Source organism: Parus major, chromosome 20 (assembly GCF_001522545.3).
Source record: "Parus major isolate Abel chromosome 20, Parus_major1.1, whole genome shotgun sequence".
NCBI lineage: Eukaryota > Metazoa > Chordata > Aves > Passeriformes > Paridae > Parus > Parus major.
In genome coordinates this window covers 5616786-5644741 of record NC_031788.1, presented here as the reverse complement: position 1 = coordinate 5644741, position 27956 = coordinate 5616786, and the positions used below count along the sequence as shown (strand labels likewise).

The 27956-nt window shown below is 54.9% G+C and overlaps 2 protein-coding genes across 5 annotated transcripts; both read right to left on the bottom strand.

Moving 5' to 3' along the window:
- Positions 1 to 1019: 1019 nt before the first annotated feature.
- On the bottom strand, positions 1020 to 14861 carry KCNS1 (potassium voltage-gated channel modifier subfamily S member 1). Of its 4 annotated transcripts, none has more exons than XM_015647938.2 (3): positions 13949 to 14861; positions 8125 to 9199; positions 1020 to 3283 (listed from the first exon to the last, which is right to left on the bottom strand). In XM_015647938.2, exons 2-3 carry the CDS (start codon positions 9088 to 9090, stop codon positions 2828 to 2830), a joined length of 1422 nt encoding a protein of 473 aa, XP_015503424.1. In that variant the 5' UTR covers positions 9091 to 9199; positions 13949 to 14861; the 3' UTR covers positions 1020 to 2827. The 4 variants fall into 4 exon arrangements, with proteins under 4 accessions (XP_015503424.1, XP_015503422.1, XP_015503423.1 ...); XM_015647936.1 differs by having other exon boundaries at positions 8125 to 9117; positions 13949 to 14676; XM_015647937.1 differs by lacking the exon at positions 13949 to 14861 and adding an exon at positions 12257 to 13394.
- Positions 14862 to 25003: 10142 nt separating this feature from the next.
- On the bottom strand, positions 25004 to 25753 carry LOC107213196 (sodium/potassium ATPase inhibitor SPAI-2-like). Its single transcript, XM_015647305.1, has 3 exons — positions 25668 to 25753; positions 25334 to 25495; positions 25004 to 25172 (listed from the first exon to the last, which is right to left on the bottom strand). The coding sequence occupies exons 1-3, from the start codon at positions 25729 to 25731 to the stop codon at positions 25168 to 25170; spliced, it is 231 nt and encodes a 76-aa protein (XP_015502791.1). The 5' UTR covers positions 25732 to 25753; the 3' UTR covers positions 25004 to 25167.
- Between the last annotated feature and the right edge of the window lie 2203 nt (positions 25754 to 27956).

Sequence of the window (27956 nt, the reverse complement as noted above, 5' to 3'; positions counted from 1 at the left end):
CAGCCACTCAGGAAAACTGATTAGGGATTAGCAAAAGAACACGAGTTTCCTACTTGCCTCAGAAATAGTAAGTGGGGCCTGTCCTTGCAGCCCAGTGCTGCACAGCCGTGTCTCAGTGGGGAGCGTGGGCTGTGCTCACCCACTGCTGCTGCTGCTGGCCACCTTCCTGCACCCGGCTCTTCCTGCTCTGCACAGCTCCAGCTCGGCAAGATCTGCCTGCACAGCAGTGGGAGGATTTTCCTAGTGCAGTTACTCAGAGCCATACAAATCCTAATGTCTTCACAGAGAGCAGGAGGCTAAAAAAAGAAAACGTCTTTCGTGGCTTTCCCAAACCAGAGCTTGGAGCTCTCGTGCACCAGCCCCCTCTGATGTGCCTTTGCAGAGGGGCTCACAGGAGATCCTGCCCTGCTTGCAGCCCCCAAGGTAGGGGAGCTTTTGCCTTTGAATGATTAGCACCACATGGATTTTTAGTTTTTTTAATGGGAAAGCTCTCAAAGGAATAAAGATGAAACTCTTTTTACCCCTGACTCCTGTCACACCCAGCACAGTAACACACCTGTCATGCCCTCCCCAGCCAGCCCCTGCAGAACAACAGCCTAGAGACCCCCCTCATTCCAGAGCATCAGAGAGGCCACATGCAGCATCAGGATTTCCTCCCTCCCTGCTGTGAAGCCTGGCTCCCCAAGTGGCTTCTCCCAGAGCCCACCAGCTCCAACCCATGCCCTCACACCCCATGAGTGCCTCGTTCTCTGAGCCTCAGGAAGGTGGGTTATTCAAACTGCTCCAGGCAGGATGACAGCAGTGGTCCAGGCACAAGGACTAGCTGTCAGCACACCATCCAGAGCAGGGCTGAGCTGGGAGCACTGCTGTGCTCCATGGTGGGGATGGAGCTGGCTGACAGGCACCACAGCAGTGCTGTGGAAGCAGCTTGGCTGCTCCTGCTCACCTTGACCCAGCCCTGGCTCAGCCTGGCTGCATGAGCACACCCAGCTGCCACGAAACAGAAACCAGCATCCACAGCAGATCATTGAGGTCTTTAATAAAATATACAGTATGCATCCCATGCATAGATAGAAAATTAATTTACATGCTCCTAATTATTTGCATAATGCTTTTTCATTAATGGATGTAATTTACTCTTCACATTTGAATACATTTTGCTACTGGAATATTTATGTTGAGAAGGGGAAACTCCTTCCTGTATTCAAGTAACAGTGCAGCAGGAGCTGGTCAGAGCAGAGGGTGCTGCTCTCCAGTCCCAGCTCCCAGCAGGAATAAGCACAGAGCGGACCATGAACTGTCAGTACTGGAAGACTTGATGATGCCAGAAGCGTGAGCACCCTCCCATCCCACACCACTGTTCCTTGGGGACCTTCCCTGAGTCCCACTGGGTTGGGAAGGGCTGGACCTGCACCAGTGTTGGTTTGGCTTTCCTTGCCCGTGACCAGCAGATCGCTACAGGCAGAGCCAGCACCAGCAGCTACAGCTGTGCTGGAAGCCAGCCAGGACAACCAGCAGCAAACCCATGATCCAGGTACCTGGGGTCACCCTGCAGCCTTCAACGTGTGTTTGAGGTGGTTTGGGATTGCAGGAGGCACGTTTCTCCCACTCAAAACAGGCATTGCTGGGTGCACTCCTCTGTGTGCAACGGAGCTACACAATTTCCAGAGAGCAGGGGGTGGGAGGGCAGGGAAAAACTCTGTAGGGAATTACTGCTGTGCTGGGAGCAGCCCTGAAGGTGCTCAGGTGGGCTGGGGGTCCAGGCAGGATGGGGTTTGGTGTTCCAGGCTGAGCTCCCTGCCCGCAGTGGTGACAAAAGTGGTGCAAGGTCCCCTCTGCCCCAGCTCGCTCCCTGCACAGGGCAGGTGAGTGCAGCAGCACCCGGGGAGCTCAGCTCCCTGTGGGGACACCTGGGACACTGTGACCCCCTCCTTGCAGCCCTCCTGCCCCTGCCTGGCCCTGTGACAGGGAGGGAAGAGGCAGGATTAAGCCAGGCTAGGGGCTGTGGCAAGAGAGACCAGGGCTTGGGGGACAGCCCCACTGGGATTGGCTCCTCAGTTCCCCCAGCTCGACCCCTTTGACTGCTGCTGCCTTCCCTCTGCCTGGTCATCCCTGGCTGGATCCCTCCCCGATGTGTGGGCAGGGCTCCCAGCACGGCCCCAGGTCCCTGGGGGTGCCAGCAGTGGCAGTGCAGGAGAGCAGATAAATCCTATCTGCAGTAGAAAGAAGGTGAGGTTCAATCGATCCCACTGCAGGGGCTGGGGACATGGGGCTCACCCTGAGCTGCACACTACCTCTCCTCCCCTACAGACTCATTCCCAGGCCCCTTTCCTTTATGGCTGGAGGGGCAGTTGAGCCTTTTGAGGCTGTTTCCAGGTAGGACAAGGCTGGGGCTGGAGCTGTCGACATGGCACAGGATCTGTAAGGGCTGCCAGCCTGGTTGAGGGCTGCCTCATCCTTGAGCTCTTTAACCTCACCCTGGACAACACAAAACCTAAGGGCAGAGCAAAATCCCTCTCCATATATCTGGGGCAGTGCCTGGTCAGGAGTCACTTGTATTTCTTATTTTCTGCCTCCCTTTCTGGCAGGGGCATATCCAGCACCACAACCTCCCTTTACAGCCACGGGTGAGCAAGGTGAAGGCTGAGACACGTCCAGGCAGGCACAGGGTCTGGAAGCAGCCAGCACCCACTGGGCATCTCCTCCAGCCCCTCCTGTCCTTTGCAGGGCAGGGCTGATGCCGACCGTGGCTCCTCCACCGTGTCCCGGTGCCGTGCTCGCCGTGAGCAGGCAGGTCCCACATGCCCCAGGGCCACTGAGAGAGGGGTCAGGGGCTGGGGTGGGCACCGGGGGTCAGCCCACGGCGGTCGGGGCTGCCCCTGCCCAGGGAGGTCTCGCTCAGAGCCTCCGAGTCTCGGTCGCGGCTGGAGATGCTCCCCACCTCCTCGGGCTCCTTCTTGCCGCTGTTCCTCACAGCCGCCTCCAGCGCCTTCTGCTTGCGGTAGAAGTGGGAGAACTTGTTGAAGATGATGGTGATGGGCAGTGCCACGACCAGGATGCCCCCCAGGATGCAGCCCGAGGCCGCCAGCTTCCCCGCCACGGTGACGGGCACCACGTCGCCGTAGCCCACGGTGGTCATGCTGACCGTGCCCCACCACCAGCACGCCGGGATGGTGTCGAAGCCGACGTCTTCCTCCTTCTCAGCAGTGTAGGCCACTCCAGAGAAGACAGAGACCCCCACGGCCAGGTAGAGCAGCAGGATCCCCACCTCCCGGTAGCTGTGCTGGAAGGCAAAGCACAGTTGGTCAGTGGGGGCCAGGAACCAGGACACAGAGATCCCACAGTGCAAACACAGCCCTGCACAGACTCCCTGCACACCTCCACCAGGGATCTCAGTGCCTCTATCCACCTCTGCTGCAGGGGTGGGCTGGGATGGGGCAGGAGTGCATGGGTGACTCACATCTGGAACAAGTGGTGCAGTCAGGAATCGTTCCTGGCACCCACAGCTGCCTCTCCACCAGCCTGCGAGGAGGGAAGACAGATCTGTGCTCCCCAGCCAGGGATCCCCGGCAGAGGCTGCTCCCCTGCCTCCAGCACTCACTCTGGCCTGATCTCAGCTAACAATATTTAGCACATTTTCCTTTTATCTTGGCAGGTCTCCAGAAACCACCTAATAGCAGCCACTAAAAGAAGCAATCTGTACCTTCCTGAGTCGCTGGCACTGCTGGGGAGGACATGGTCTCTGCTGCAGCTGAGCTCAGCTCTTACCCAGGTCTCAACCCAGGCTCCATGGGGACCCCTGAGCCCCAGGGTCCCTCCTGTACCCCAACACCACTGAGCCTCAGCTCATGAAATCCTGAAACCCTTTGTTACACACATGTAGAAACATCACATCAGAACTGACACCAAACCAAACATCCCTGGTCATCCAGGGCAGTCCAGGGACACATCCAGTGTCAGCATGGGCTGCTCTTAGCACCCATCCTATAGGGTGCTATAAGCCCCAGCTTGATGAGATACAGCCCAAGGGGTCTGGGAGCCTTGGGGGGAATAGAGCCATGGGACACCCAACTCTGATGGCAGTGGTATGCAGTGCCCCTTGGAGAAGACATCGTTTCTCTGGTTTCAACCTAAAACCTTCATGCTGCAATCTTTCTTTGTATATTCCTAATATTTGAACAAAGCATAAACCTGTGCCAGAAGCCCAAGGGGGAGACAAAGGGGTTGGAGGACAAGTCATGCTGGGAAGGGACTGCCAGGGGACAGACTGTCACCACCATCCTCCCAGCATGGCTTGTCCAATCACTTTTTTACTGCCACAAGTGAATTTTTTAGATGTTTCTGCCCACTGACCTGCCAGCTTGCTCTTCATCTTTTGGGTAAAGGAAAGCAGAGCTTTGATTGTGCAGATTTTTTCCCAGTCTTCTAACAAGCAGAGACCACATAATAGCTAAAGGAAACAACATTTGAGCAAAGCAAACAGCAGCAGATGTGGGAAAAGGCTTCTGTGGTTAGGATGAGACTTAAAGGAGGTGGATTCATGGCAGGGAATGAGGAGACTTTGCTTAGACAGCTGGCAAAAGCTGCTCAGCCAATGCCAGTAATACCAAATAATCTCCTCTTCCTCCCCTTCCTCCTCCACCTTCTCCCTTTCTCCTCCCTCACCTGTGACTGCAAGTGTCCTATAGCAGTGCCAAGGGAGCTCCTTGAGGAGGACAAACAGCTCAGAGCCAAGGCTGTATCACTTGGCCAAGAAAGACCTGCTCCTGGCTGGAAGTTAACAGCAGGTCTGTATATCCCAGCTGGGGACCAGCAGCACCAAATAACCTCATGCATTTTTAAAGAGTATCGGTTCTGGCCCTGGGATGTGTTGGAAGGGAAAGGCAAAGGGGAAGTCAGGCAGCTCTGTAGCTCCTGCTGCTTCAATTTACAAGCAGGGTTAGGGTTTGTAACACAGGGAAGGCTCCAGAAATCTCCCAGCTGATCCTCAGCACTGGCTGCCACCTATTTTCAGCCCTTTATCTGCAAAACTTCTGGTTCATTGGTTGATTGAGGGGGAAGGCAGCTGCAGCTGGGCTTTGGTTCAGATGCAGTTTTAGCCATGGCTTGAGTGGGATGCAGGCTTAGCCAGGGTTCAGATGGAATGCAGGTTTAGCCAAGGATCTGGTGGGATGCAGGCTTGGATAGATTTTGGGTGGGATGCAGTTTTAACCGGGGTTTGGGTGGGTTGCAGGCTTAGCAAGTAGCCAGCTTGGGGGAGGAAATGCTAGGTAATAAAAGACTCCAGCAAAAAACCCTCCAAGCAGCAGTCTCTCCAGATTCCTGCCAGATTCACATCTTTCCTGCAGTACAGCAGAAGACAATCAGAATGGAAGAGCCCACCTTGAGTCTTGCCAGAAATACCGATGTGGAGATCGAGCAAAGACGGCCCATGGTAGTGACAGCAGGGTGACATGTGATGTGCAGTTCAAACCTCTTTACATATTTAGGCCCCTCAGGGGACAGACAGCAACTCCTGAAGATCCCTGTATGTGCTGTAATTCCCTTGGGATCAGCATCTATCGACTGCCAGTGGGAGAGGGCACCCAAAGCCGCACCCGCGGAGCTGCGATAGCCGCAGTGGACGGCGGGCATGGCGGGGAGGAAGAGCAGAGACGTGTAGGAAGCCTCTCCTCAAATTAAACACTCTGTGGATCAGGCCCCAAGCAATCTGAGGACTGTTGAGGGTTTACAACGCACAAGTGGCAGAATTCCCTCTGCTAGCACTTTCATGGCAGGGGAACAATCGCTCAGCTTGCCAGAGCCATCGCTGCCACTTCCTGGCTGTTAACAGCCTTCACTGCTCTGCTCCTGCTTTCTGCTCTCGCAAGAGGAAGTAAATTATGATTAAGAAGACGTTGTAATTTATGTGCCCACTAAATCACAATGCCAAGCTGCTGCATCAGATTTGTGTCTTTGCTCATCCCCATTTAGAACTGGCTATGGAGTCCCCAGGAAGGGGCACTTTCCAGCACGTCACTGGGTGAATCAGCTGCTCGTCAGAAGCCAGAGCCAGGACGCTGCTGGCTCCCCAGATCTCTTTGCTGCTTAGTAATATGCACATGAGTCCATCAGTGCCTGCTCTGCTGAAAGGTGTTGTTCATGCTCGGATGGAGCACCAGCAGGACTTCCACATGTGCAAGTTTGCTTAAATTTCATCAACAGTGTTACCTGGGTCTGTCACTTGCCAGTGCTTTTTCAAGGTGAGTGATCAGAAGTAGGATGCAGGTAGGACTTCAGGCATCTTCATTTCAAACAACCCTCCCTGCACTCTCTTCTCAGCCGGTTTTGAGGACGCCAGGAATATTTTGATGCTCTGTGGGCTCTGCAAGATTAGTTCTGGGCAGGGCTGATCCTTCTTCACAGCAGAAGCTGGCAGAAGACCTTTTCTGCTGCCCATCCTCACCCCTATTCACACTCAATGATTGCTTTTCTCCATGACTCAGCCACGGGAATGGGTCCAACCCCAGCAGCCGAGATCTGCCGATGCCAGTACACCCCATGCCAGCCCTGTCACTGCTGCAGCAGTGAAAACAGGGTGTTCCCCAGCTACTCACCCCTCTCATGGCCCTTCAGAGGGAGCAGCACCAGGAGCTGCAGCTCCCACCCATGTCAGGCACTGAGTGGGAGGAGAGTGGCCCTTTGGTTGAGTTTCAGGCTCTGTTACAAAGATTGCTTCCTTGACCATTTGTGTGGTACACCAGTTGTTTGAAGGGGGGAAAGCACGGGGATATTTGTGCAATTGCCCCAAGAAGAGGCAGTGTTTGCCCTGGTGATCATCCCCCAGTGCCCAGCGTGAGCCCCGTGTGAGGTGGGGCATTGGGAGCACGTGTCACCCTGAGTCTTAGCAGGCTCAAGGATCAGCTTCAGGATTGCTATTGATGCAATCACCAAGAGCCAGGGACAATTAAAGGCTGAGTTTAATTTGCCTCTGCACCAGGCTGGATTTTCTCTGTAAGCACAGGAAGTGAGTTTCCTTCTCTCCAGATTCAGGAACATGGCCGTCAGCAAAAGGGAGATGGAGGGGAGAGATGGTGGGGGTGAGTGGAACCACACTGGGTGTGGAAGCTGGTCCTGCTTCACCACTGAGCTGCAGTGATGGAGGTCTGGCTGCAGCACCAGGATAGTGAGGATTGCAAGACAGATTTCAAGTTGCCCTTGGTCTGTCTGAAGAGGCCAGAGGTACCGTGGGTGAGGGTCTGGAGAAACACAGGCTTGGGGCATGTTTTGGGGAAGGTGGAGCCTCTCACCAGACCTGCAGAGATGCCACTTCTAAGTCTGCCTGAGCCCTGGTCCTCTATGCAGTCTGCATTTCCCCCTCCAGAGCTTCCTCCTGAGGACCACATGGTCCTGGGACCAGCTTCCCCCAGCCCTGCATGCCAAGTTTTCCATCACACTGAGGGGCAGCTGCTGGCAACCCAGCCTCTGCTGAGGGCATAGACCCTGCCTGGGGCTGGTTGTTCCAGGCCATGCAACTCACCCTTTGCTTTTCTACTGCTGCTTTGTGCCAACCTCACTGTATCCTGAAGCATTCAAGTATCAACTCAGCTGGACCAGGATTTCTACATTTCCCTAAATGGGCAGACACCAGAGGTTGGACACTGGCCTCTGGTCAGCTGGCAGCATGCCTTTAGGAGGGTTCCCCTTTCCCAGAATGGGGACAGGAACAGGCCTGGTGCTGGCAGACCCAGCACCTGCTGTCTGCCTGCTACCTGCTCAGCAGGTCGCTCTCAGCCCTACTGGGCACTGACTCACTCCTGGTGGGACGTGCCCATCCACCTATGCATGGCTGAGTCTATTCCAGCGCTGTGCAATGAGGCTTTCATACCACAGTGGGATGGCTCAGACCCTGGAAGCACCTGGATTTGTGTGGATTTGTGCTGTGTGTGCAGTCTGTGCTCCTCACCTTTGCCTGCTTTAGAGACAGCCAACAGCCCAACCCACCACCCCAAACAAGCTCGCCAGGCACACCCAGAGCTGGGAGCTCGCTGCAAACAGGGACCTCCCCATCCCCAAGCCATGCCAGAGGTGGTCTCCTTGCCCAGAGACTAAAGGAGTAGATAAGGAGCTAGAGACACAGTTTACCTTCAAGGTGGCCCCCAGTGACCTCAGTCCAGTGGAGTGCCGAGCCAGCTTCAGCACCCGGAATATCCTCATCAGCCGAAACACCTGCACCACCTTGCCCAGGTTGCCCAGCTCCGAGTCACTGCCCATGGTCACGTCCACCAGGAGGGTGAAGTAGAAGGGCAACACTGAGACAATGTCAATCAGGTTCAGTGGGTGCTTGAAGAACTTCCTGGGGTTGGGTGAGAGCAGGAGGCGGGAGGATACTTCGAAGGTGAACCAGGAGATGCAGAAATACTCCAGCTTGTGCAGGATGGGTTCATCGAGCACGTTGCCATTCTCATCCACATCCTGGTACTCGGGCATGCTGTGGATGCACATGGTGGCTATGGACACCAGCACCACGCTGATGGACACGAAGCTGAAGAGTTTGCTGGGGATGGAGTAGCCGGGGTTCTCCATGGTGAGCCAGAGGCGCTTACGCACGTTGCCGCAGCGCAGGGTGCTGTAGCGCAGCAGGTCGTGGTTGATGTCAGAGATCTCATCAGGGGACGTGTCCACGCTGCTCACCTCGCTCTCCTCATCCCAGTTGTGGTGCCGGCTCTCCAGCTTGCGCTCGTGGTAGCGGTAGCTGCAGCAGGAGTCCAGGAAGAATTCATTGATGCCCCAGTACTCGATCTCCTGGCAGAAGGAGAAGACGCACAGCTCCTCCATGACGTGCAGCTTCCCCGTCTGGTAGAAGTGGAGGACGTAGAGGAAGAATCCGGGGTTTCGGTCGAAGTAGAACTCCCTGGCGCTCACGTCGTAGTCATCGCAGAGCTGCAGGATGGACTCCTCGGAGTCACACGAGAGCAGCCGCCCCAGGCGCGTGTCGGGGAACTTGGAGAGGGCGCTGGAGCTGAGCCGCCTCCTCAGACCGCCCACGTTGATGTTGATAACGTCCTCCTCAAAACTGGGACCCCAGTAATTTAAGGTCTTGTTGACCATGATCAGCAGAGCAGGAGCGGGTTCCACCTGTGGGTGAGACAGCGGGGCTGGAGGGGACGCAGGGCCCCCCCAGGTCTGCGTGCTCCTGGGTGGGGGGGCCAGAAGCACCCTGGGGAGAGAGGAGGGATGTTTGTGTTTTGAGAAGTGAGGACCAAAGAGAAGGGGAAAGAAACAGCTTTAGACTGTTGTTCTCCTGTGGTATGGGAGCTGAAAAAAGAAAAGCCAATGATTTTTCCATGTGAAATTTTCCTTGCTTTTTTACCTCCTAAAGTTTCTCCCTCTGCAGGTTGTCAATGGCCTAAGGAAGGCAGTTTAATGCACCTCCAGCACCTCACCCATGGGGCTCTCCTTCTTCAAACAGGTAATTAGTCACTGAAGAGAAGATTTATTCCCCAAAGAGTCTCCCGCAGGAAAAATTAGATCTTGTCAAATCACCACTGCTGTGATTCTGCCAAAGTGCTTTGTAGCCCCACTACCTACACTGCTAATTAGACCTGGTCAAAAAGTCCTTAGATGGTGCAATCTTTCCAGCAGCACAGGCAGTTTTGCCAAAATCAAAGTATTGTCACAGAAGGTGTCGATTTTAGGGAGGATTTGAGAGGAAGAAGTGTCAAAACAATTCATCTGCCTGTTTTGTTTCCTCTTGTGTGTTCTGCCATGTAAAATATTAAGATTATTTTATGCTGAAACACAACAAAAACATGATTCAGAATCATTGATGACTGAATAAAATGTGTGTGTCGATGGGGAAATAAAAACCCAGAGCTTTGACTTCTATTGTGTTTTAGGGATTTATAAGTTTCAGGGTGCCAGGCATTTTTGTGCAGCAGAAATTCTATTTTCTAATGAGAAACAATTAAAGCATCAAAGAAGGAGAAGGATTTCCACTCCTCAGATGCATTTACTTGTCCTGACCAGAAATTTAGAGCAAAAAGGCAAATAAAAATCATTGTGATCTTTATGCACCACCCCAAAATCAGATTTTTCCACCTACTTTATTTATCAAAACAACCAGGGGACACACAAAACAGCCCTGTACTCATGGGATCCCTCTGCTCCTGGCACAGAGTGGTGGGGTTTGAGGGGCACTGCTCTACTCTCTTGGTTGAGGAATCACTTTTTTTTCCTGTCTAATATCACCCACAGAATTTTCCAAGCTTTTAGGAGCTGTGGGGACAGAGGGCACAGACAGGAGCCAAGGGAGAAAAGGCTGCAGCCCCTACAGTGATGCTGAGGTGCCAGCAGAGCCCACACAGGACAGCCTGGTCCCACAGCAGCCACCAGGGGACAAAACCAGATCAGTGACACGAGGTGGGTCCCACTGCAGCCCTTTCTTCCTCACCAGCCATCTCACAGGGTTTCTGGGGCAAACACAGGGCTCTACCTGCTTTCAAGTCTGAGAATCTCGGTGTAAAAGGTTTGTCAGACTGGGAGGTCACTTCCAAACCTGTAGGTCAGAGCAGAGCTGCAGAGGAACAGGTAATGGGTAACCCCAGAGGTGCTTTTAAGCTGAGCAAGGCTGTGGGTGCAGGAAATGCCAGATTTGTGTGAAACAGCCTGGCAAAGGCATCTGAGAACTCCACTGCATCTCCCAGCCAGGGCTCCTTAAAGACCCAGCTTTGCACCACAACCAGAGCTTCCATTACACCACATCTGGAGGAGACAACAGGCTTGTGATCAACCTCAGGGCTTAATGGACTCATTGTCTTGCCTTTCAAAGGGGAGAGAAGGAGAAGGATCCATTTTTTAATGCTTAAGCCAAAAGCAAGGGAGAAGAAGGGGTGTAAACTCTTCTTTCAGGGATAAATTGGAATTTCAGTGTCAGATTAGCTTTTCCAGAGAAGACATCACACAGCCCATCTGTGGGGTAGGGATGACTAATCCAGGTTCCTTCCAGAAGGATGCTCATGCATTCAGGCTATAAGCACACACACAGATGGGGGACCCTGGAGGTGCATCTGTGGGATCCAGCTTATCCCAAAACCAGCCTCAGATTCTATCTGCACCCTCCCTATAGAGCAGCTTCTCTGAAAGGTCAGGCCAAATGCCACCAAAATCAAAAGCAAGGTGGTTTGGGAGCTGGGCTGGGGCACAGGACAGCCCTAAAATGCAGGACAAGCCCGAAGCATTGCTCCAGCTCAGCCAGAGCATCCCCAGTGCACGGCTGCGGCTCTGGATGAGACGTGCCAAACCCTGACAGCCAGAAGGGAGACGGCTCCTACCTCTCTCCCAGCTCAAAATTTAAATGTGGGTGTCAGGACCCCGCAAGCTTTGCACCCCAGGGAAATCCCTCCATCCCTCCTGCACTGGAAGCAGAGCGAGGAGAAGGGTCACGAACTGCCAGAGATGTTCCTTTCTGATGTTCGCTTATGAATAGACCAAATTCCTTCTGCCCACATACAGCTTTCATCTAGGAATCTAAAGCAGCAATTAATAGTTTTATAACTCTTGCCTATTTGTTTCACAAATGGCTAAGCTCAGCTTTAGAACAAAACTGGGCTTAGCACTGGGACCTGGTGTGATCTCCCCTGCCCATCAAAGCGTGCGCCCCGTTCATGTTTGCAGGGGTATCAGCTGGGAAACAGAAGCTTACTTTGGGAAGCTTGGGTGATTTTTATTTAAAGTCATTGATGGACGGAGAATACAAATGTGACTGTCTGGGATAAAGTGAATTTGCAAAATTTTTCTTTACTTGACCCAAAATTTCCATGAATGATTGGAAAAAGGGAACAGATAAAGCCAGTCTCTTTCTGATAAATGTTGAAATATATTGTAAGCTATTTTGAGACAACCGTCAGAATTACACAAGCCCAGTGTGAGCTGGGTGTTGGGCGTTCAAATTAATATCTATCTGGTGGAGGAAAAAAAATCCCAGATATATGCATTTATGACAGTAAAAATAAAATATAAAATAGATCAAGCATGTCTATAAGTAATGCTAGAAGAGTTTCCCTTGACAACATTTTTTTTTTTCTCAAAGGCTTTCAAATGGAAGTTAGTATATTTATTCTACCTGGCAGAGGGAACTCAAGGGAGTGGGAAGGAAGGTGCTAATAGACATTCAAGTGAGGATGCAGCAAGTGCAGGGAGCATTGCACACAGGGTCTTTTCCAACCAGATACATTGGATTTAGATTAACAGCCCAAATAAAAAACCCTGTACTTACAGCTCAGCGAGGCTTCCCAGCAGGGAGTCGTGTGGCTTGTCTCAAAGGAGCCATTAGAAATGCGTAGAGGAGGAGGAACCTCTTATCCTTTGCCTGTAGCCTAGACCTAAACGCCCTGTCACCCGGGGCTTGTGACCGTGCACGTCCGGGGTGGGCAGGGCTGGTGGCTGCAAACCACTGAGATCTTGTGCAGGATATCCATGGGACTGGGGTAGGACTGGGGGTCCCCTGCTGAGTGCCTGAGGGGGGCAGTGGGGCTGGGTGGCATCCCATCTCCTGCTGGGTGGTGTCCCCATATGACAGGACTGAGGAGACATCTGCTTTCTGGTCACCCAAAATTGTCCCTGCAGAGCCCCATCCCCACTGCTGAGCGTCTCATCGGCTTCAAGATGCTGAGGAGCGAGCCGAGCCTCGGGCGGTGCGGGGGTTTGCCAGGCAGGCAGTGGGGAGAATGGAAGGGGGATTCCCACTACTGGCTGCTCCCTGCAGGCAGAGCACAAGCTGCTGCTGTACGCTGAGAGGCCACCAAAATGCCCAGGGCTGGAGATGGAGATGACGGGGGACTCCCTGCTCGCCTCGGGTGCAGGAGAGGGTGATTACCCACAGCCCAGCGCTGTGCCAGCCTCCACTCCCAGGTCTCGCACTGCGCCTGCACGGCTCTCCAGAGGGACCTCCGTGCTCCGTTCCCCGGGGAGGGGGATGCAGCCCCCGGGGGAGGCAGGCTCCGGGGCCGGGGACTCCCCTACACGCGCCCGCAGAGGGACGGGGAGGAGTGTCCCTGCGCCCCGGCACCCGGCAGCATCCCGGGCTGTGGATGCCGCTACGGCGGCTCCTCGCTTACCCCGGGATGTCGGTGCCTCGCTTTCCCAAGCTCATCCCTGCACGCCGCTGCTCCGGTTGCCCTCTCACCCCGGAATGCCGATGCCCCGGGTCCCCGTCGCACCCCAGGGTGCTGACCCCTGCAATGCCCGGGGGTTCCGGTACCCCGGCTACCCGGGTTGCAGGTGCCCCGGTCCCTGTGTTACCGATCTTAAGGTCCTCGCCGCGCCCCGGGATGCCAGCGCCGCGGGTCCCGGGGATGTCGGTGCCTGCAGCTCCCCGGGATGCCGATGCCGCGGGTCCCCACCCCGCCCCGGAATGCCGGTCCCTGCTGCGCCCCGGGATGCCGCTGCCCTCGTCCCCGCCCGCCCCGGGTGTCGGTGGCGCGGTCCCCGCTCTGCCGGTGCCCGCAGCACCCCGGACGCGGAGCCCGGCCCCGCTCCGCCGCTCACCTGCCTCGGCGCCGCCCCCGCCGCAGCGAGCGCGCCCGGCGCGGAGCCGCGAGCCCTGCGGGGCCGGCGGCGGCGGCAGAAGCTCCGCGGGGCCGGGGGTCCCGCCCGCCGCCCTTCCCGGGGCCGCGGGAACAGTCGGGGAGAGCCTGATTCCCGGTTCTCAGAGCCCGGTTCCCGGTTCTCGGTGCCCGGTTCCTGGCTGCCTCTGCCTCCCACCAGCTCCCACCTCCCTCCCGAGCTCTGTACAGGACTAAGGATGCCCGGGGAGAAGCCACCGGGCAAGACCAGCGACCCGATGTTGGTGAAACCGGCCGACGGGTCGGCACAGCTCCGTGCGAAGCTGGCGGTGTCCCCTGCGAAGGCACCACCGAGCCGGGAATCTGGACCAGGCGAGGGTACCCCGGCTTTCCTGAACTCTTACCTGCTGGCAGTCCCTTGGAAGGCGGGAGAGCTCACAGGATGGCTGTGGCAGCCGCGTTGTGGGTACCCGTCCCACCCTGCCCTGGGCTACCCCAGGTCTTTGCGAAGCTGCCCGGGTGGCAAGAGCTGTCGGTGGGGCTGAGCCCCCGGAGCTGGGGGTGCCGGGCGGTCCCGTGCCGGGTGTGTTCAGGCCGAGCAGGGCCCGGGCAGCGGTGCCGCCCTGCGCCGGGCACACGATGCCCCCCTGCCCTCGCAGTCGCCCTCCGTGCGATCCATCTCCATCTTGCTCCTCGGAACTGGGAGCGTGTGTAGCACTGGGGCAGCCCCGCGGGGAAGCGCTCCCCTGGCTCGCCGAGCTCCTCGGTGTCTCCTTAAAGGCTCTTTGGGAGGTGGGTGAAGGCAGCGAGTCCCGGGCATGGCACACGCTGGGTTTCAGGTCAGCGAGCCGCCGCCGCCCGGGGCCATCCCCAGACAGCCCGGGGAGCACCGCAAGCGCACCAACTCCCCCGGAAGTCAGCTGCTGGAGCAGGGGGATGGCAAGGAGAGGATGGGAAAGGGACCTTCCCAGGGTGACGGCCGAGGCTGCATGTCCCCGCAGCGATGGCTCATTGCTCCGCCAGCCAGCACAGAGCAGCTGTGTCAGACAGGCGGCTCGCACGGGGCGAGTCTTCACAGCCCCCTCTGCATCCCTTCCGTCGGTTCGCTGATTGCAGTCCGAGGGGCTGAAGCCTGAGGGCTCTCAGCCTTCTCCAGGCTTGCACGAGGCGGGCTGAGAGCTCTTTTTGGTGGCGAGCATCCTTCCCCCTGCCCGCACGCCCGCCTCCCGCGTGTGCTGCCAGTCCTGTCCCTGTGCCAGGCAGTGCTGGCCGCTGCAGGGCCATCAGCGTGTCTCCATGTGTGTGATGTGTCAGACTGTGTGTGCCTGTGCTTGTTTACATGGCAAGGAGGCAGCGGAGGGAGGGGGAAGGGATGACTTTGAGGGAGGCCTCAGAAAAGAAGGAAAAAAATAAAAAAAAAAAAAGTAAAAAAAACCAGAGGGAAATTCCTCTGTTCTGTGATACGAAGCAAAAAGCATTTATTTTTATGGCAATTAGAGATGGCTGAGCATCCCTGGAAGCTGCAAGATAAACATGCCCATCTTTGTCTGCTCCAGGCAGCTGCGAGCCTGGCTGATGGTGGGTGCTGAGCCCCGGCAGGGTGCTGCCCACGGGGTAGGAGGAGGGCTGGCTCCCACGTGGGGTTTTCTCTGCCTGTCACTGACATATGGTGATCAGGGTGAATTTTCTTTTCCCATCTGAAAATAGTTCTCATCCAGCCATTTTTCAGGGAAGGAGCTGTGCCTGGCGCTGCAAGGGCGCCCACTCCATCTGGCACTTTGTGTCTGCACCAGAGCCCTGTTTTTGCTGTAGTACAGAGTAGACCCCAGCCCTGTCCCCTCCAAAATCAGCTCTCCCAGTACAAGGAGGTGTGCTGAGTGTCCCTGGGCCATGTGGAGGAGCTGAATCATGAGTGGGAAGGGAGTTGCCTAGGCTCTGCCCTTATTGCCCCCAGAGTGGAGGGATCACCCTGGGAAGGGGCTGGGGAGACGCGGAGAGGAGACACCTCCATGTTTCCTGCTGCAGCTCAAGGCTCCGGCTGGAAGCAGCTGCAGAGGAGGGAAGTTCACTTCCCAGACTGCAGAGGCCCCGTGCAGGTTTGTGCTGGCATCACGGCATCCTTCAGAGGGGACTTGGCTGCTGCGTCAATGGCACCTGAGGTGAATTTTCCCTTTTCTGCACAAATTCAGAGGCGAAAGGCCTGACTCTGCCACAAGCCAACCAGAGCTCGTTGGCCTGCCTTTGCACTGACACTGGTACGCTGTGGCAGGAAAGGGAGACTCCCATTTTAAGGCTGTTTCCAGCAAATTGAGGTGTCAGGGCTGTTCCTTGGCACAGCTGTGTTTACGATGGCCCCGCTAAGGCGCAGCTCCCCACGGCACAGGCCAGCCCCGTGCTCCCGCTGCCACTCCTGAGCTAACTGGCAGTGATGTGGAGATGGGAACAAGCAGAAAATCAGGTCAGCTGGAAATGCCTCGCCATCTCTTCCTTTCATGTCTCCCCCCATTTTCCTCTCTTGAGGAAGGCGAGTCTCCGCCCGCTGAAGACCAGGGCGGATTATGTCGATAACCGCACGCAAATCCTCCACACGGGCACGGGGGGCAAAACCTCCTGCCGTGGTCTCTTCTGCAGTCTGGAAGCAAATCGCAGAGGCAGGGTGAGTCTGAAGCCAGCAGCCATTTCAGTGCTGCAGTGAGTCATCCCAAAAGGCGCTCAGCTTGTGGCAGCTCCCTTCCTTTCTTCTTTCTGCCTTTTTTTTATTTTTTTTTTAATAGCTGTCGTAGCAATAAATTAAAAAAATAGCAGGAAATACATATGAATATAGCATATCTCCAGAGCTCCTCTAATTAAAAGAAAATTCTTCAAGCACTTTTGAGCCCCTTGGATATCTGTTGTGAAAGGCCGGAGCCGCTGGGCGCCTGCCACGTGGGAGGGTGGGATAGAGCAGCGCACCTGCGAGCGCAGGGGGATCCGCGGAGCTGGCGGCTGATGGGCTGATTAATGCCGGGGACATGAGCACAAAGCACTTCACAAATAGTCTTTTCCAGAGGGAAAAAGCTAAATTAGGCCAGATGCAAAAGCCTGGGCTTGTGTTTCTCAGTGGCAAAGACTTAATGCTAAATGCATGGGCTTTCCTTAATACTGTTATTTCCTGGTGGTTTCTGTGCTCGCTGGTGTGTTTGTTCCCTGGGCTATGGGAGGGGGTTGCTCCAGATGGAGGGGCTTGGGCTTTTCCTTCCCATGCCATTGGCTGTTCCCATTCTTGTGCCATCAACTGTCCCAGTTTCCATGCCTCTCCCTGGAGCCAGTTCATGGGGTTGCGGGAGAGAAAGTGAGCTGTGCTAGCAGCATCCTCTGAGCAGGAGGAGAAAAGTAGGGACACCAACTCCACAGGATTCCATCCCTACAACCCCCATTTTCCTCCCAGAGCCACAGGGTGTGTGTGGATGCTGCTGACAGGGGGATATGAGCCCGCTCCATGCTGAAAATTAATTAACCAGCTTCATTCAGTCTCTGGAGCCCTTGGATACACCTGTATATCATATATATATATATAGGAATCCATCTGCAGCAGGTCTGGGACAGGCTCTCAGTATGGCCTGCAACAGCCCATCCTTCTGACAGCCTGGAACTCTTCTGGACTTGAGTTTTACAGAGCTCACTGGGTGCCTGAGCCAGGAAAGATTGATGACCATTCACTGAACTTGCTGGAGACCTTGACTTGCATTTAGGCTCTGAAATTCTAACAGGAAACATGAGAAATTCTGGGGAGTTGCACCAAAGCAATGGCTATTTTTTATATAGATGGAGAGCCTCTGGCAAGGGAGCAGGGAGATGCTGCAGTGTAAGGTCAGGCATTTCAGAGCACTGATTTACTGGCGAGTTCTCACATGCCTGGAGCATTTGGATTGCCTCCATCTTACAGCAACCTGCAATCCCCACGTGCTGCATCCCCTCCCTCTGCTCTGTCTCTGCTCCAGGTTGTCTCACTGTCCTCCAACACCCAGGACACATTACCAGAACTGAATTCATGAAAAACAAAGGCTATTCCCAGGCTCATCATTAACCTGTTGGAGCATCTCAGGCCAGGGCTTCCTTCCCAAGGGCCAAGCCCTCTCCAGACCATTCCCAGCAGAGCTAGGAGCTGCCACAGGTAGGGATGCAGGTGGAAGGGCAGCATGGTGTCAGAGGTTAATGGCAGGACTTTCTCTGTTCCCTGACACCCATCTTTGGTGTCAGGCTCAGTCCAGTCACACTTCATTTACCAGTACAGAGAAAGCCACAAAACCCAGTCATCCTACCCATTCTTGCACAGGCAGCATGGACTCACTCCTTGGATTCTCTGCCAGGAGAGAGACAGGTGAAGATGGAAGCACAACTTTAACTGTAATTAAATCTTACAATACTGCAGGCCAAATTATGCAAGTATCCAAGAGTGTAGCCGAGCTTTGACTCTCGGCAGGCTCGTGCAGTGAGGACACTTGCCCTGCATTTTGTTTTTGATAGCTGTGCACAGCCAAGGCCATGGCCATGGAGGGAGCCAGAGGTGGCCTCTGATTCCTGCCAGCAAGGTGGAGCAGGGAGGTCCATCACCTGCCCCTGTGCTGCACCGCACGTGGAAATGCCTTATAAATTAGTATTTAGAAATCATATAATGAGGCAAATTGGAAATAAGTCTTTTTGTGCAATAAGGGGGTCAAGTTAAAGGGTGATTTCCCTGAGATTTATCTGATCCTGTGGATAATTTCATCCCACAGCAAACCCAGGTGAGGGCCTGGCAGTGGTGGAAGCAGGGGCAGCAAACCTGCCCTGAGGCTCTGTCTCCCCACCAGAGCTGGAGACAGAGTGGCCACTGGGCTTGGGGCTCTTCACTCTCTGCCCAGCTGTGATGACACAGCTGAGAATTTCAAAACTATAAATTTTCTGGTGAATTATCACTCTGGTAGTTTTGTAGGTGGAAGTGCCCTGGAGGTTTGAGGCTCTGGATGAGCGCCCTGCTCCCATTCCAGCTCTGCCTCCAGCTGCCTCTGTGCTGGCTGGGATGAACACGCAGGAACAACTACAGCTGGAGATGCTTGGGTGCAGGGAAGGGTCTGCTCCTGTCTTTGCGAGGATGCTGTCTTTTGGGCTCTCTGCAGAAGGTTCAGGCAGTGCTGGGGGTGGTGAGAGAGCTCTGCTGCCGGAATGTGTTCAGGTCTTGAGGTTCTGAAGGGTGCCAGGGACTTGCTGAGTTCCTCCATCCCATCTCTGCCTCTCCTTCCTTTAGACATCATCCCAGCATGTCCAGCATGAGCAGGACACCTCAGTCCACGGAGGAGGATGTGGGGCTGGAGATGCTGGAGCACTGGGTGTGGGGTGACACAACACCCAGGGCTGCAGGGTGGCTCTGGGGGGTCAGACTGGCAGGGGACCCCCCTGAGCCCCCAGGTGCCCTGGGCAGCGGATCTGCCGTGCTGTGGTTCTGTGGTTCAGGGCTGGTGACTCACTGCCAGCCCTGGGAAGGCTGCAGAGCCACAGCAGGGGGGAGCAGGGGTGTCTGACAGCTCCTGAGTCTCCTGATAGATATTCCTCTGCTGCTGCATGGAGAATCACTGCTGTCTCCATGTCAGAGCCCAGGTTTGCTATGCTGGCTATGGATTTTTCCCTGCTGTACAGCCATCCTGGCTGCTTGTCACTACATTTTTGTAGTTTTGAGGGTTTTTTACCAGGGATCCTTGTGCAAGCAGCAGAGGAGAAGCCAAGGATGAAGGATGCAGGTGGATGAGAGCTTGCTGGCTGAGTCTGGATGGCTGGGGGAGACACAGGCACTTGCTCCTGCGATATGCACACAGGATCCCAGGTTTCATTACCTCTTTCCACCAGCTGCAATGCTCATTTTTTCATTGATTGTGACAGAGTTCAGGGCTTGTTTTTTAGGCAGATTCAGGTACCTGAAGAGAAAGCACTTCTTTCCAAACTCTTGGAGCAGTGGAAGTAGCATTTGTGTCCCAAGAAGATGCCCGGTGGTTTGCTGGGATGCAGCTTGGCATCCAGGCAGAAACCCCGTTTCCCTGAGCCCTGGAAAGAGCCTCCTGATGACATTTCAGGAAAGCACTTTTCTATTTTTAGAGGCCATCATGCACAGAGCCAGGGAGTCAGTACAGGATTCCCAAGCTCTTGCAGAAAGCAGTCGTGCATCTCGGGATGCTCGGAGCAGCAGCCCTGGGGTCATTAACACGATCGAGTCACAGGAGTTCCTGAAGCAGAAAGGTATTTGGGCAACAGTCCGCTGCCTCTTTCAGTCTCTGCTGGGTCAGGCTCCAATCCTGCTGGGACCAGGGTGCTCCTCTGACTGTCACCATGTCTCTGATCTGCGCCTTGAAGGTCCAAAGCTTCCCCTTTGCCCGGCTGTGCAGGAACACGACAGGGCAGTCTGCGATGCTCTGCTGCTTTTGCCCATCTCTCCCTGATTAATGTGAAATCCAGCCTCATGAATCATTCATGAAGCTTTATTTAGTATAATGATTTCTGACATCCACTGCCTGGGAATAGCATTTTGGGACAGACCGTTTGCGACCAGCGAACTCCAGAAATAGGGAGCTGACGTTTATCCCATCTGAACGGGGAACATACAGGAGGGGAGGGAGAGGGGCGAGGCAGCCCTGCCTCCTTCTCAGGGAATCACAGGTTGCTTCCTAATTAGCCAAATGTGTAAAAGCTAAATATTGACATTGCGTTGCGGTTCCCTGTGTCTTGCCATCACATTGCATGTTATTAACCTACATAATGTCAGGGAAAGGAGCATCTGTGTGTGCCTTGGCACAGGCAGGGCTGAAGAGACAGGAATTCCCCCAACGCTGCTGGTGGGACCTGAAGGAGCTGGGAAATGGTTTCCCGTCCACGGCAGGAGCTGGGGGAGAGAGAAGCTCATTGGGCAGCCCTAGAGCATAGATAGCCCTCCCTCCTCTTCCAGAACACTTAGCTGTAGGGAAACACTGGTTTCAGCTGGGAGGGGCTCTCTGCAGGTGAGCAGCCCCATTTGGGAGGGGTGTGCAAGAACCTTTGTTCCTGTGCTGGTGGATTTGGGGGTGATGGTGAGTTTACCACCGTGTGTGGGCCACAACACACATGCATGTGTGAGCAGGGGCTGGTGCAGGGCTGGCGTCCATGGGAGCTCCTTTCCTCCCTGCAAACTGCTTCATGTGAGTCTCTGAGTGTTCCACCAGCCTTTGCCAGAGCTGTTATTTGTGGAACATCCCAGCTGCTTGGCTGAACACAGACACCAGCCTCTGTGAGGGACTGTGGGGGGAGTGCCCAGCTGAGAGATGGGGCTGCTGCGAGGGCAGGGATGATGGAGCCTGCCGTGGGACACAAGGAGGCCCAGCTGCCCTGCCAGCCTCCTGCTGAGCCCCCATGTGTCTTCATGCAGTGTGGCATGGCCACATTTCCTACTGCAGAGGACAGAGATGTCTCCTTTCCTCTCTTTCTGCATGGGGAAAAGGATTGCTGGCATGTAGGGATCTCCCTCAGCTACAGGATGCTGTCAGTGCCTCATCTTCTTTGCCTTCCTTTTGGCTCCCTGGCTCAGGGAAGTCCTGGCAGCATTTGAAAGGCTTCCTGGGTGTGCACAACCTTGTGCAGCTGCAGCAAAGAGCAGCCTGCTGAGGATTCCTGGTGGGATGGAGGGGGGTTGGAGCCAAGCAGCTCAGCACAGCTCTGCTGCCTCTTGGCTGGGGCAGGCAGAGCTGTTCCCTGCCAGACTGAAGGCCTTCGTCACAAGCAGCTTGTGAGCTTTGGCAGCTCTTTAGGCAGGAGAGAAATGACAACGGGCTGTTCTGGCATCCCTCAGCTGTGGTTCCATCCCCTGGCAGCCCCCACCGCCCTGGGGCTCCCCACCATGCAGGGGGCTGGGGGCAGTGCACAGCCGGGGTGATGTGCCAGAGCCAGGCAGAAGGGACAGCTTCCATCCCTGCTCTCAAACGTGCCCTGGTGGCAGACACTGCCTCCCTCCACTATGTAATTCCAGGATTCCCCCCTGCCCTCCCAGCACGGTGGAAACTGGTATCCTGCCCACTGGCAAGGGTGGGAGGGCACTGGGAGAGGTTTCTGGTGTATCCTGGCAGTGTGAGACAAAGCACCCCTGTGTCTTCAGAAAGAGAATGCTGGAGGGCATCAGCTGGTGTGAGACAGCTCTGGCCCAGATCACTCTCTCCCTGCCCCTGGAGAGGCTCTAGGTCCAGGTGAGGGGCTGAGTTTGTATAAACCATCCCACAGACAAAAGCACAGAGTGAATTCATACATTTGTTGACCTTTAAATGTGAGGATGGTTTGTTTTCCTGCAGAGGTGTGTATCTATTTCTTTTATGGTGGGGAGCAGAATGCTATTGACTCCTTTTCCCTCCTGGAATATTGCTGCTCCTCAGCAGGAATGATGAGGGCTGTGCCTAGCTCCTGACCACGGGCAGAGCTGCTGCTGAGTGGATCTGCTCTGCCCAGGGTATTTTCTCCTCTGGAACTGATGTGATTGCTGAGATCCTGCTGGGACTACAGATTCCCACTCCTAGCCCAGACTAGCTAAATAACCCTCCCCTTTCAAAGGCTGTCAAAGCTATAGTAATTCTTATTAGGCTGGTTTGAATCATCTCTTGAAAAGGTCTTACATCACCATTGAGCACCAAACTGTTCTGTATTCAGACCCCAACCACCCAGTCTTCCGAGCCAGACCATAACATATGCAGGGGGAGGCTCCAGGAAAATATTAAAAACGTTCTGCAGTGCTGTGGGTGAGACCTGACTTCTCCATCCTCTGTCCTGTGCACATTTCAGAGTGGAACAAAGGACATTGCATGGAGCAAGGATGCTCTGTGGTGCTGCAGGATCCTCAGGGACACACTCTGGATTCCATCCCCTGGGATGCTGGGGAGTGTTGGATATTTCCTTTGGGAATTTTCCAAAAGTGACTGGCCTGAAAACCTTTGCTTTGAGGGAAGATGGAGTAAGCCAGACCCGTGGCCTGCTTTGCAGTGGTGCTGCTGCTGTGACGTGCCATGATGGATGTTTCTAACTCAAAGCTGGGCCCTTGAGTGCAGCCTTTTCCCACTTTCCCAGCACCAGACCTGTCCCAGGAGAAGCAGTGAGTCCTGAGCACCCAGGCAGAGGAAATGAACACCTTCATGTCCATACTGCTCTGGCCTTGGGGAAACAGGTGATGTGGGAAGAATCCCTCTGACACAGCACTCACTGCTTTTCCCACTGTCTTGCTGGCACCTATCTAGGACAAAGAGGGAAATTCTTTTCCTTCCCAGAAACCTGAATCAAAGGATTTCAGCCAATGTACGCTGCCAGGAGCTGACCACAATCAGTGATCCTGACCTGTGTGTTTTGGTGCTCCTCCCAGTGGGTGCTACTTCAGAGGGGGTAGAGATGTGTCTAATCCAGTGCTGGGAGCTCCCCAGCACAGGCAGTGATAGCTGGAAATGCTGTGCACTGGAGGCAGGGACCTGTGCCTGGGAGAGGATTTGTTGACACAGCTGCAGGTGAAGGCACAGTTGCTTCAGGGATTTCTGATTCACAGGGCTCCAAAACAGAAAGCAGCAGGACAGAGACAGACTGGATGTCCCCAGAGCACCCTCTGGCCCAAAGCCACCTCCTGCTGCCTTCCTGGGCCAGCAGCTGGGTGACAGTGGTGACATGAGCAAAGCTGTCTCAGAGCAGGAAGGGGGACCTCTCACGGGGAGATCTGGAGGCCTCAGGCAGCAGGTTTTGGGAGGATGAACCCTTCCTACCATTTCCTTGTCTCTGCAGAGGAGCTGCTGCCCTGAGCACGGCATCCATTGGGTTATGCAGGGCCAGATGAGAGGCACCCCATGCCTGGAGCTCTGTGCTTAATCAGACCAATTAGCAATTTAATCTTGTTAACAAACCAAGATAATTGCAGCATTATCAAATTAGCCAGCTGTATGGAAATGCCTGCTTAATAGCGGCTGATAATAGCTGGTGCTGATGGAGGAGGAGGGCTGTGATCTGTGGGAGGTGTAATCCGGCTGCTCTGCCCCGTGCAGGGATGTGGGGATGGCTGGGGCAGCGCTGGGGCTCAGCATCCTCTGCCCCACAGCTTGTGTGGCACAGCTCACCAGGGCTGGGCTGCTGTCAGGGAGAGTTTTCCCCTGCAAGGACTCTACACTGGCTAGAAGCAATGTCTGATTTTACACTGAGTTTGGCTGATGAGCTCTCAGTTCTTGTTTTGCCTGTCCCTGCTGGATCACCTGGCGTTTTCAGCCTCCCCAGCTCTGCATAAACTCTCCTGTTCTCTCTGCCCTCCCGTGGCCAGGCTAAGCAAAGAGCTGGGATTTTTCACCACAGAACTTCCTCCTTCTCAATCAGAGTCATTTCTGAGTCTTTGCCTCCTTCTAGTTCCTCCCCAGAGAAGAGATCACCTATGCAGATGTGAACCAGAAGGACTCACTCCAGCAGATGCTCTCCCCAGTCTCGGCCAGGAAGCTTCCAGCATCTCCCATGGACCATGCAAGGTGTCAATCCCACAGCCAGAGTCTTCACCCCGCTGTGTTTGCAGGCCATTTAAAACCTGGCTGGCCGGTGCTGCTCTCCATATTGCTGTGCTGGTGCCTGGCTGTGGGGATCAGCTCTTACACAGCAGCAGCTCCTCTCTGCTCCCCTCAGTGTGTGCAGACAGACCAAGCTCTTCCCTCAGTCTGGGCTGGGACTGGTTGTTGAGAATGGGACCTTCTCAGCAAGCCTGGCATCAGCAATGGGCTGGGGGCATTAGGCTGGGTGATGCTCTGTCCCTGCAGGGGGTGGTGGCACTGCCTGGTTCTGCCCCTGCACAGAGGCCAGCAGGTCCCTCGGGCTGCACACTCTCTCTTCTGCTGATGTCTTTTGGCATTTCCTGAATTTTTGTCCCCAGCACTCAGCTGTACAAAAATTACAAGAACCGCTTGGAGCTATGATTTTATTGCCCTGGCTTGAGGCTTTCCCAGGCAATATTCTTCAGCTGAATTTTCCCCACCAGCTCAGGTTCGGTGAGGGGTTCAGCACCATGTGGGGTTTGGGTCTGTGTAACCCCCTCCTCTGCTCTCCAGATGTGCCCCAAGTAAGGTATTCATGGGGAAACTGCCTTCTGTATCCCCCTGGGCAGGCAGGGTCTGTTCCCTTCCAGAGCCCTGTCCAGCTGGGAGGGGCCTTTTTTTCCAGGGCCCCTTGCAGCCTTCCAGCCTTCCTAAAGCAACCTGTCATGTTTTGTTCCCGTCCTTTCCCATTGCTCTCTCCTCCTGGAGGCTCTGTGCCTCTGGATGGATTTTCTCCCCCAAGCCAGCCCCTAACCACGCTGCAGCTGTGTAGCCAGACCACTTTCATCCTCTTCCCCTGGCAGAAATTCTGGGGTGAAAGCAGCAGTGGGGCTGTGTGTCAGGATGAAGAGAGGAGGGGGGACATGGGGAAAGGAGTCACACATCACAAGCACCCCTGGAAAAAGCCTCTTTTATTTGTTAGAAGAGCAGTGGGGGAACAGAGGGAGAGGGAAGTGGGTGGCACAGAGCATTGTGCAGCAGCTGTCACAGAGTGATCCTGGAGCTGAGGTGGGATGGGAATGCTGAGATGACCCTCAGTCTATCCTGGAAGCTGGAGCTCAGACTGGGAAAGGGAGAGAAAGAAAGAGGTTGTGTCTGGTGTTGTCCCCAGCCCACATGTCTGTCCACCAGCCACCCCACCAGCCTGATGGGGGCTCTGGCAGCTGGACACGGCTCCTGCCCACAGCCACCTCATCAGCTCCCGGGATGTTCCTGAGCTCCTACCGTAGGAGATGGGGATGGAAGATGGTCTGGAGAGGCACTTCTTCCCACAGAAGGAGCGGCAGCACTTCTTGCCGCGAGGGCAGTGCCGGTCCAAGAGGCACTGGTTCCGCGGGTTGTGCAGGGCGCAGGTGAAGCGGACGGGGGGACAGGACCAGGCACTGCCTGCAAGAGGAGGGACTGGTTTGCTCCAGGGCATCTGAGGGGCACTGAAGAGATGCTGCCCAGCAAGCTCACCCCTCTCCTCTCCCCTCCCCTCCCACAGGATCCATGTACATGTGGCTCCTTCCCAGCCCCTGAGCTTTTCCTGGGTGCCTTATCCTGGGATATCTCCTACCTGTTGGCAGCTCTGCCCAGAGGATGAGCATCCCCACCAGGAGGAGGGCGGCCACTGTCTTCATCCTGCCGTGTCCCTGAGAGCTGTGAGAGGTGGGGGACACCTCTCACATTTAAACCTTGGGGAGGAAGGGGGTGGGGAACAGGGCTGGTGCCTGCCAATGTTTGTACCACTTTGCCTGTTGCATTGTTTTCCAGAAGAGACTTTTGCGCAAGATTCAAATGTGATTGTTTGATTGCTCAAAAAGCAGCTGTTCCATTGCACAACTGACCCCTGCAGCCACACCTGGGGCTGAGGGACAAGCCAAGAGGAGATGAGCCAGGGCTTTGTCCACCCTGAAAGGCTGGAGGCAGTGGAGCTGCTTTCTCCTGGGCAGGTATCTTCTCCACATTTCCTTTTTCAGGAGAAACCCTTGTGGGGACCATGTTCCTTTCTGGGGGTCTGTTAAATGGGTTTCCCTTTGTGCTTTGCTTGCACATAGTCCTGCAAACCAAACCTTACAGCATGATCCAAATCAGCAGGAGGCTGCCTGTGCCTTCCCAGGGATGATTCTTCCATTTTTTTTTCCCCAGAGGTAACTTGCCCCAGCCCCAAATCCTCCTTACTCCTGCCCCACTGGGAGTATAAGTTGGTGTTGGGAAAGCAGCTTTGGCTTAGCCAAAGGTGAGTCTTCCTCAAGCTCTGGTGGGGGGTCAGCTGATCCCCAGTATCTTCTCTGGGTGGCTTCTGTCATATAGGAAGCAGGTTGGTGCTGGCAGAAAGTGGCTGACCTCTCTGGGGTAGGATAATCCACTCCTTACAGACCTGCCATCAGCCATGGTGTAGCACAAGGACAACTTGATTGAGCCCTAACTCTTGATGGCTGTAGGGATTAGGGACTGTATTCCTTGTCTGGATAGCAAAGGTCCCACCACCCATTTCTCTCCCAAGGAAGTTGTAACCCTGCCCCGGCCTCCAGGCAAATCTGTTTTCTTTTGGTGCCCTTGGGCAATTGGGAAGTTACTCCATTTCCCACCAATTGGTCAATGTTCCCCTCAGCTTGTGTAAGGGGTTCCTGAAACATTTCTGTAGGACTTCTGGGGCTGGCAGAAACCCAAGCTGTCCTGGAAACAGGCTCTGGGAATGCCTGGGGAGGGCAAGGCTCCCACAGCCAACTTGCAGAGGGCAGCCCCTGATCTCGCAACCAGGCAGGGACAAAGAGCAGCAAAAGCCCAGTATCACCTCTACACAGGGCTCTGTGCACCCCCTGAGCCCCCCAGAACTGCAGTGACCCAGCCCCTGGAGCTGCCACTTTCCATCCAGGGCTTGGTGGGTGTCTCACTGTACCCTTTCCTGTTCAGACTTCCATTCTCAAGTTGCAGCGGGCCCCGTTAACTCAACTAACCTCAACTAACCCGGTGTCTGTTAATCATTGCCCAATTTCCCTGTTGACTCTGTGGCTGCATTTAGCTCTTTGTGAAGTCATTTATTAAATAACGTGCAGAAAATATAGCCAACCCAAAAAGATTTTCTGGGCTGTGCACCAACAATGTAGCTCGTTGAATGAGAAATACAAGCGCTGGATTAATTTTTAAGCAATCCATTGCCATTCAGCTGCTGCTGGGGCTGAAGAGGACAATGCTGTGCTCCCAGCTGGTGCCAGAATCTGGCTGAGGTAGTGCTTGGTCCTATGTCTCCAAGGGAGGAGAAAAGATCAAGGACCAAGGCTTGGATTAAGCTGAAGGGAAGATGGAGGGTGGAGGAAAGAAATCCACCTGAAGAACATTCTATAGAGCTTTATTCACAGCAGGGGGGGAAGTGTGAATTCTTTTTGTTGCAACTCCCATGGAATAAGCAGGACCCAGCATTTCTGGGCACAGGATTGCCTGCAGTCCTCATGTTGCATGCTATTACCTGTGCAGCATCTGTTTTCCCAGCACCCCTCAGAGCAGTCCCCATCCTACATGGCTCATGCTCTTCTCCATGAAAACCACTTTGTGTCCCTCCTTCCAAAGTTGCAAGGCCCCAGTTGTGCGATGCTTGAGGGTGTTGTGGCTGATGCTGCATTTTCCCAGCCAGAGCGAGGCTCTGCAGTTTGTATTCCCCAGGAAGGGAAAGGAGGGAGATCAGCACCCCTGATCCCCCAGCCTCACCCAGGTGCATAAAGCACCCCATGAACAGCTTGTGCCCTGAAAAGCAGCCCCAGTCCCCCACCGGCTGATGCAAAGCTTTCAGCCTGATGATGAGATCCATCATCCATCCATCCATCATCCATCCATCATCCATCCATCCATCCATCATCCATCCATC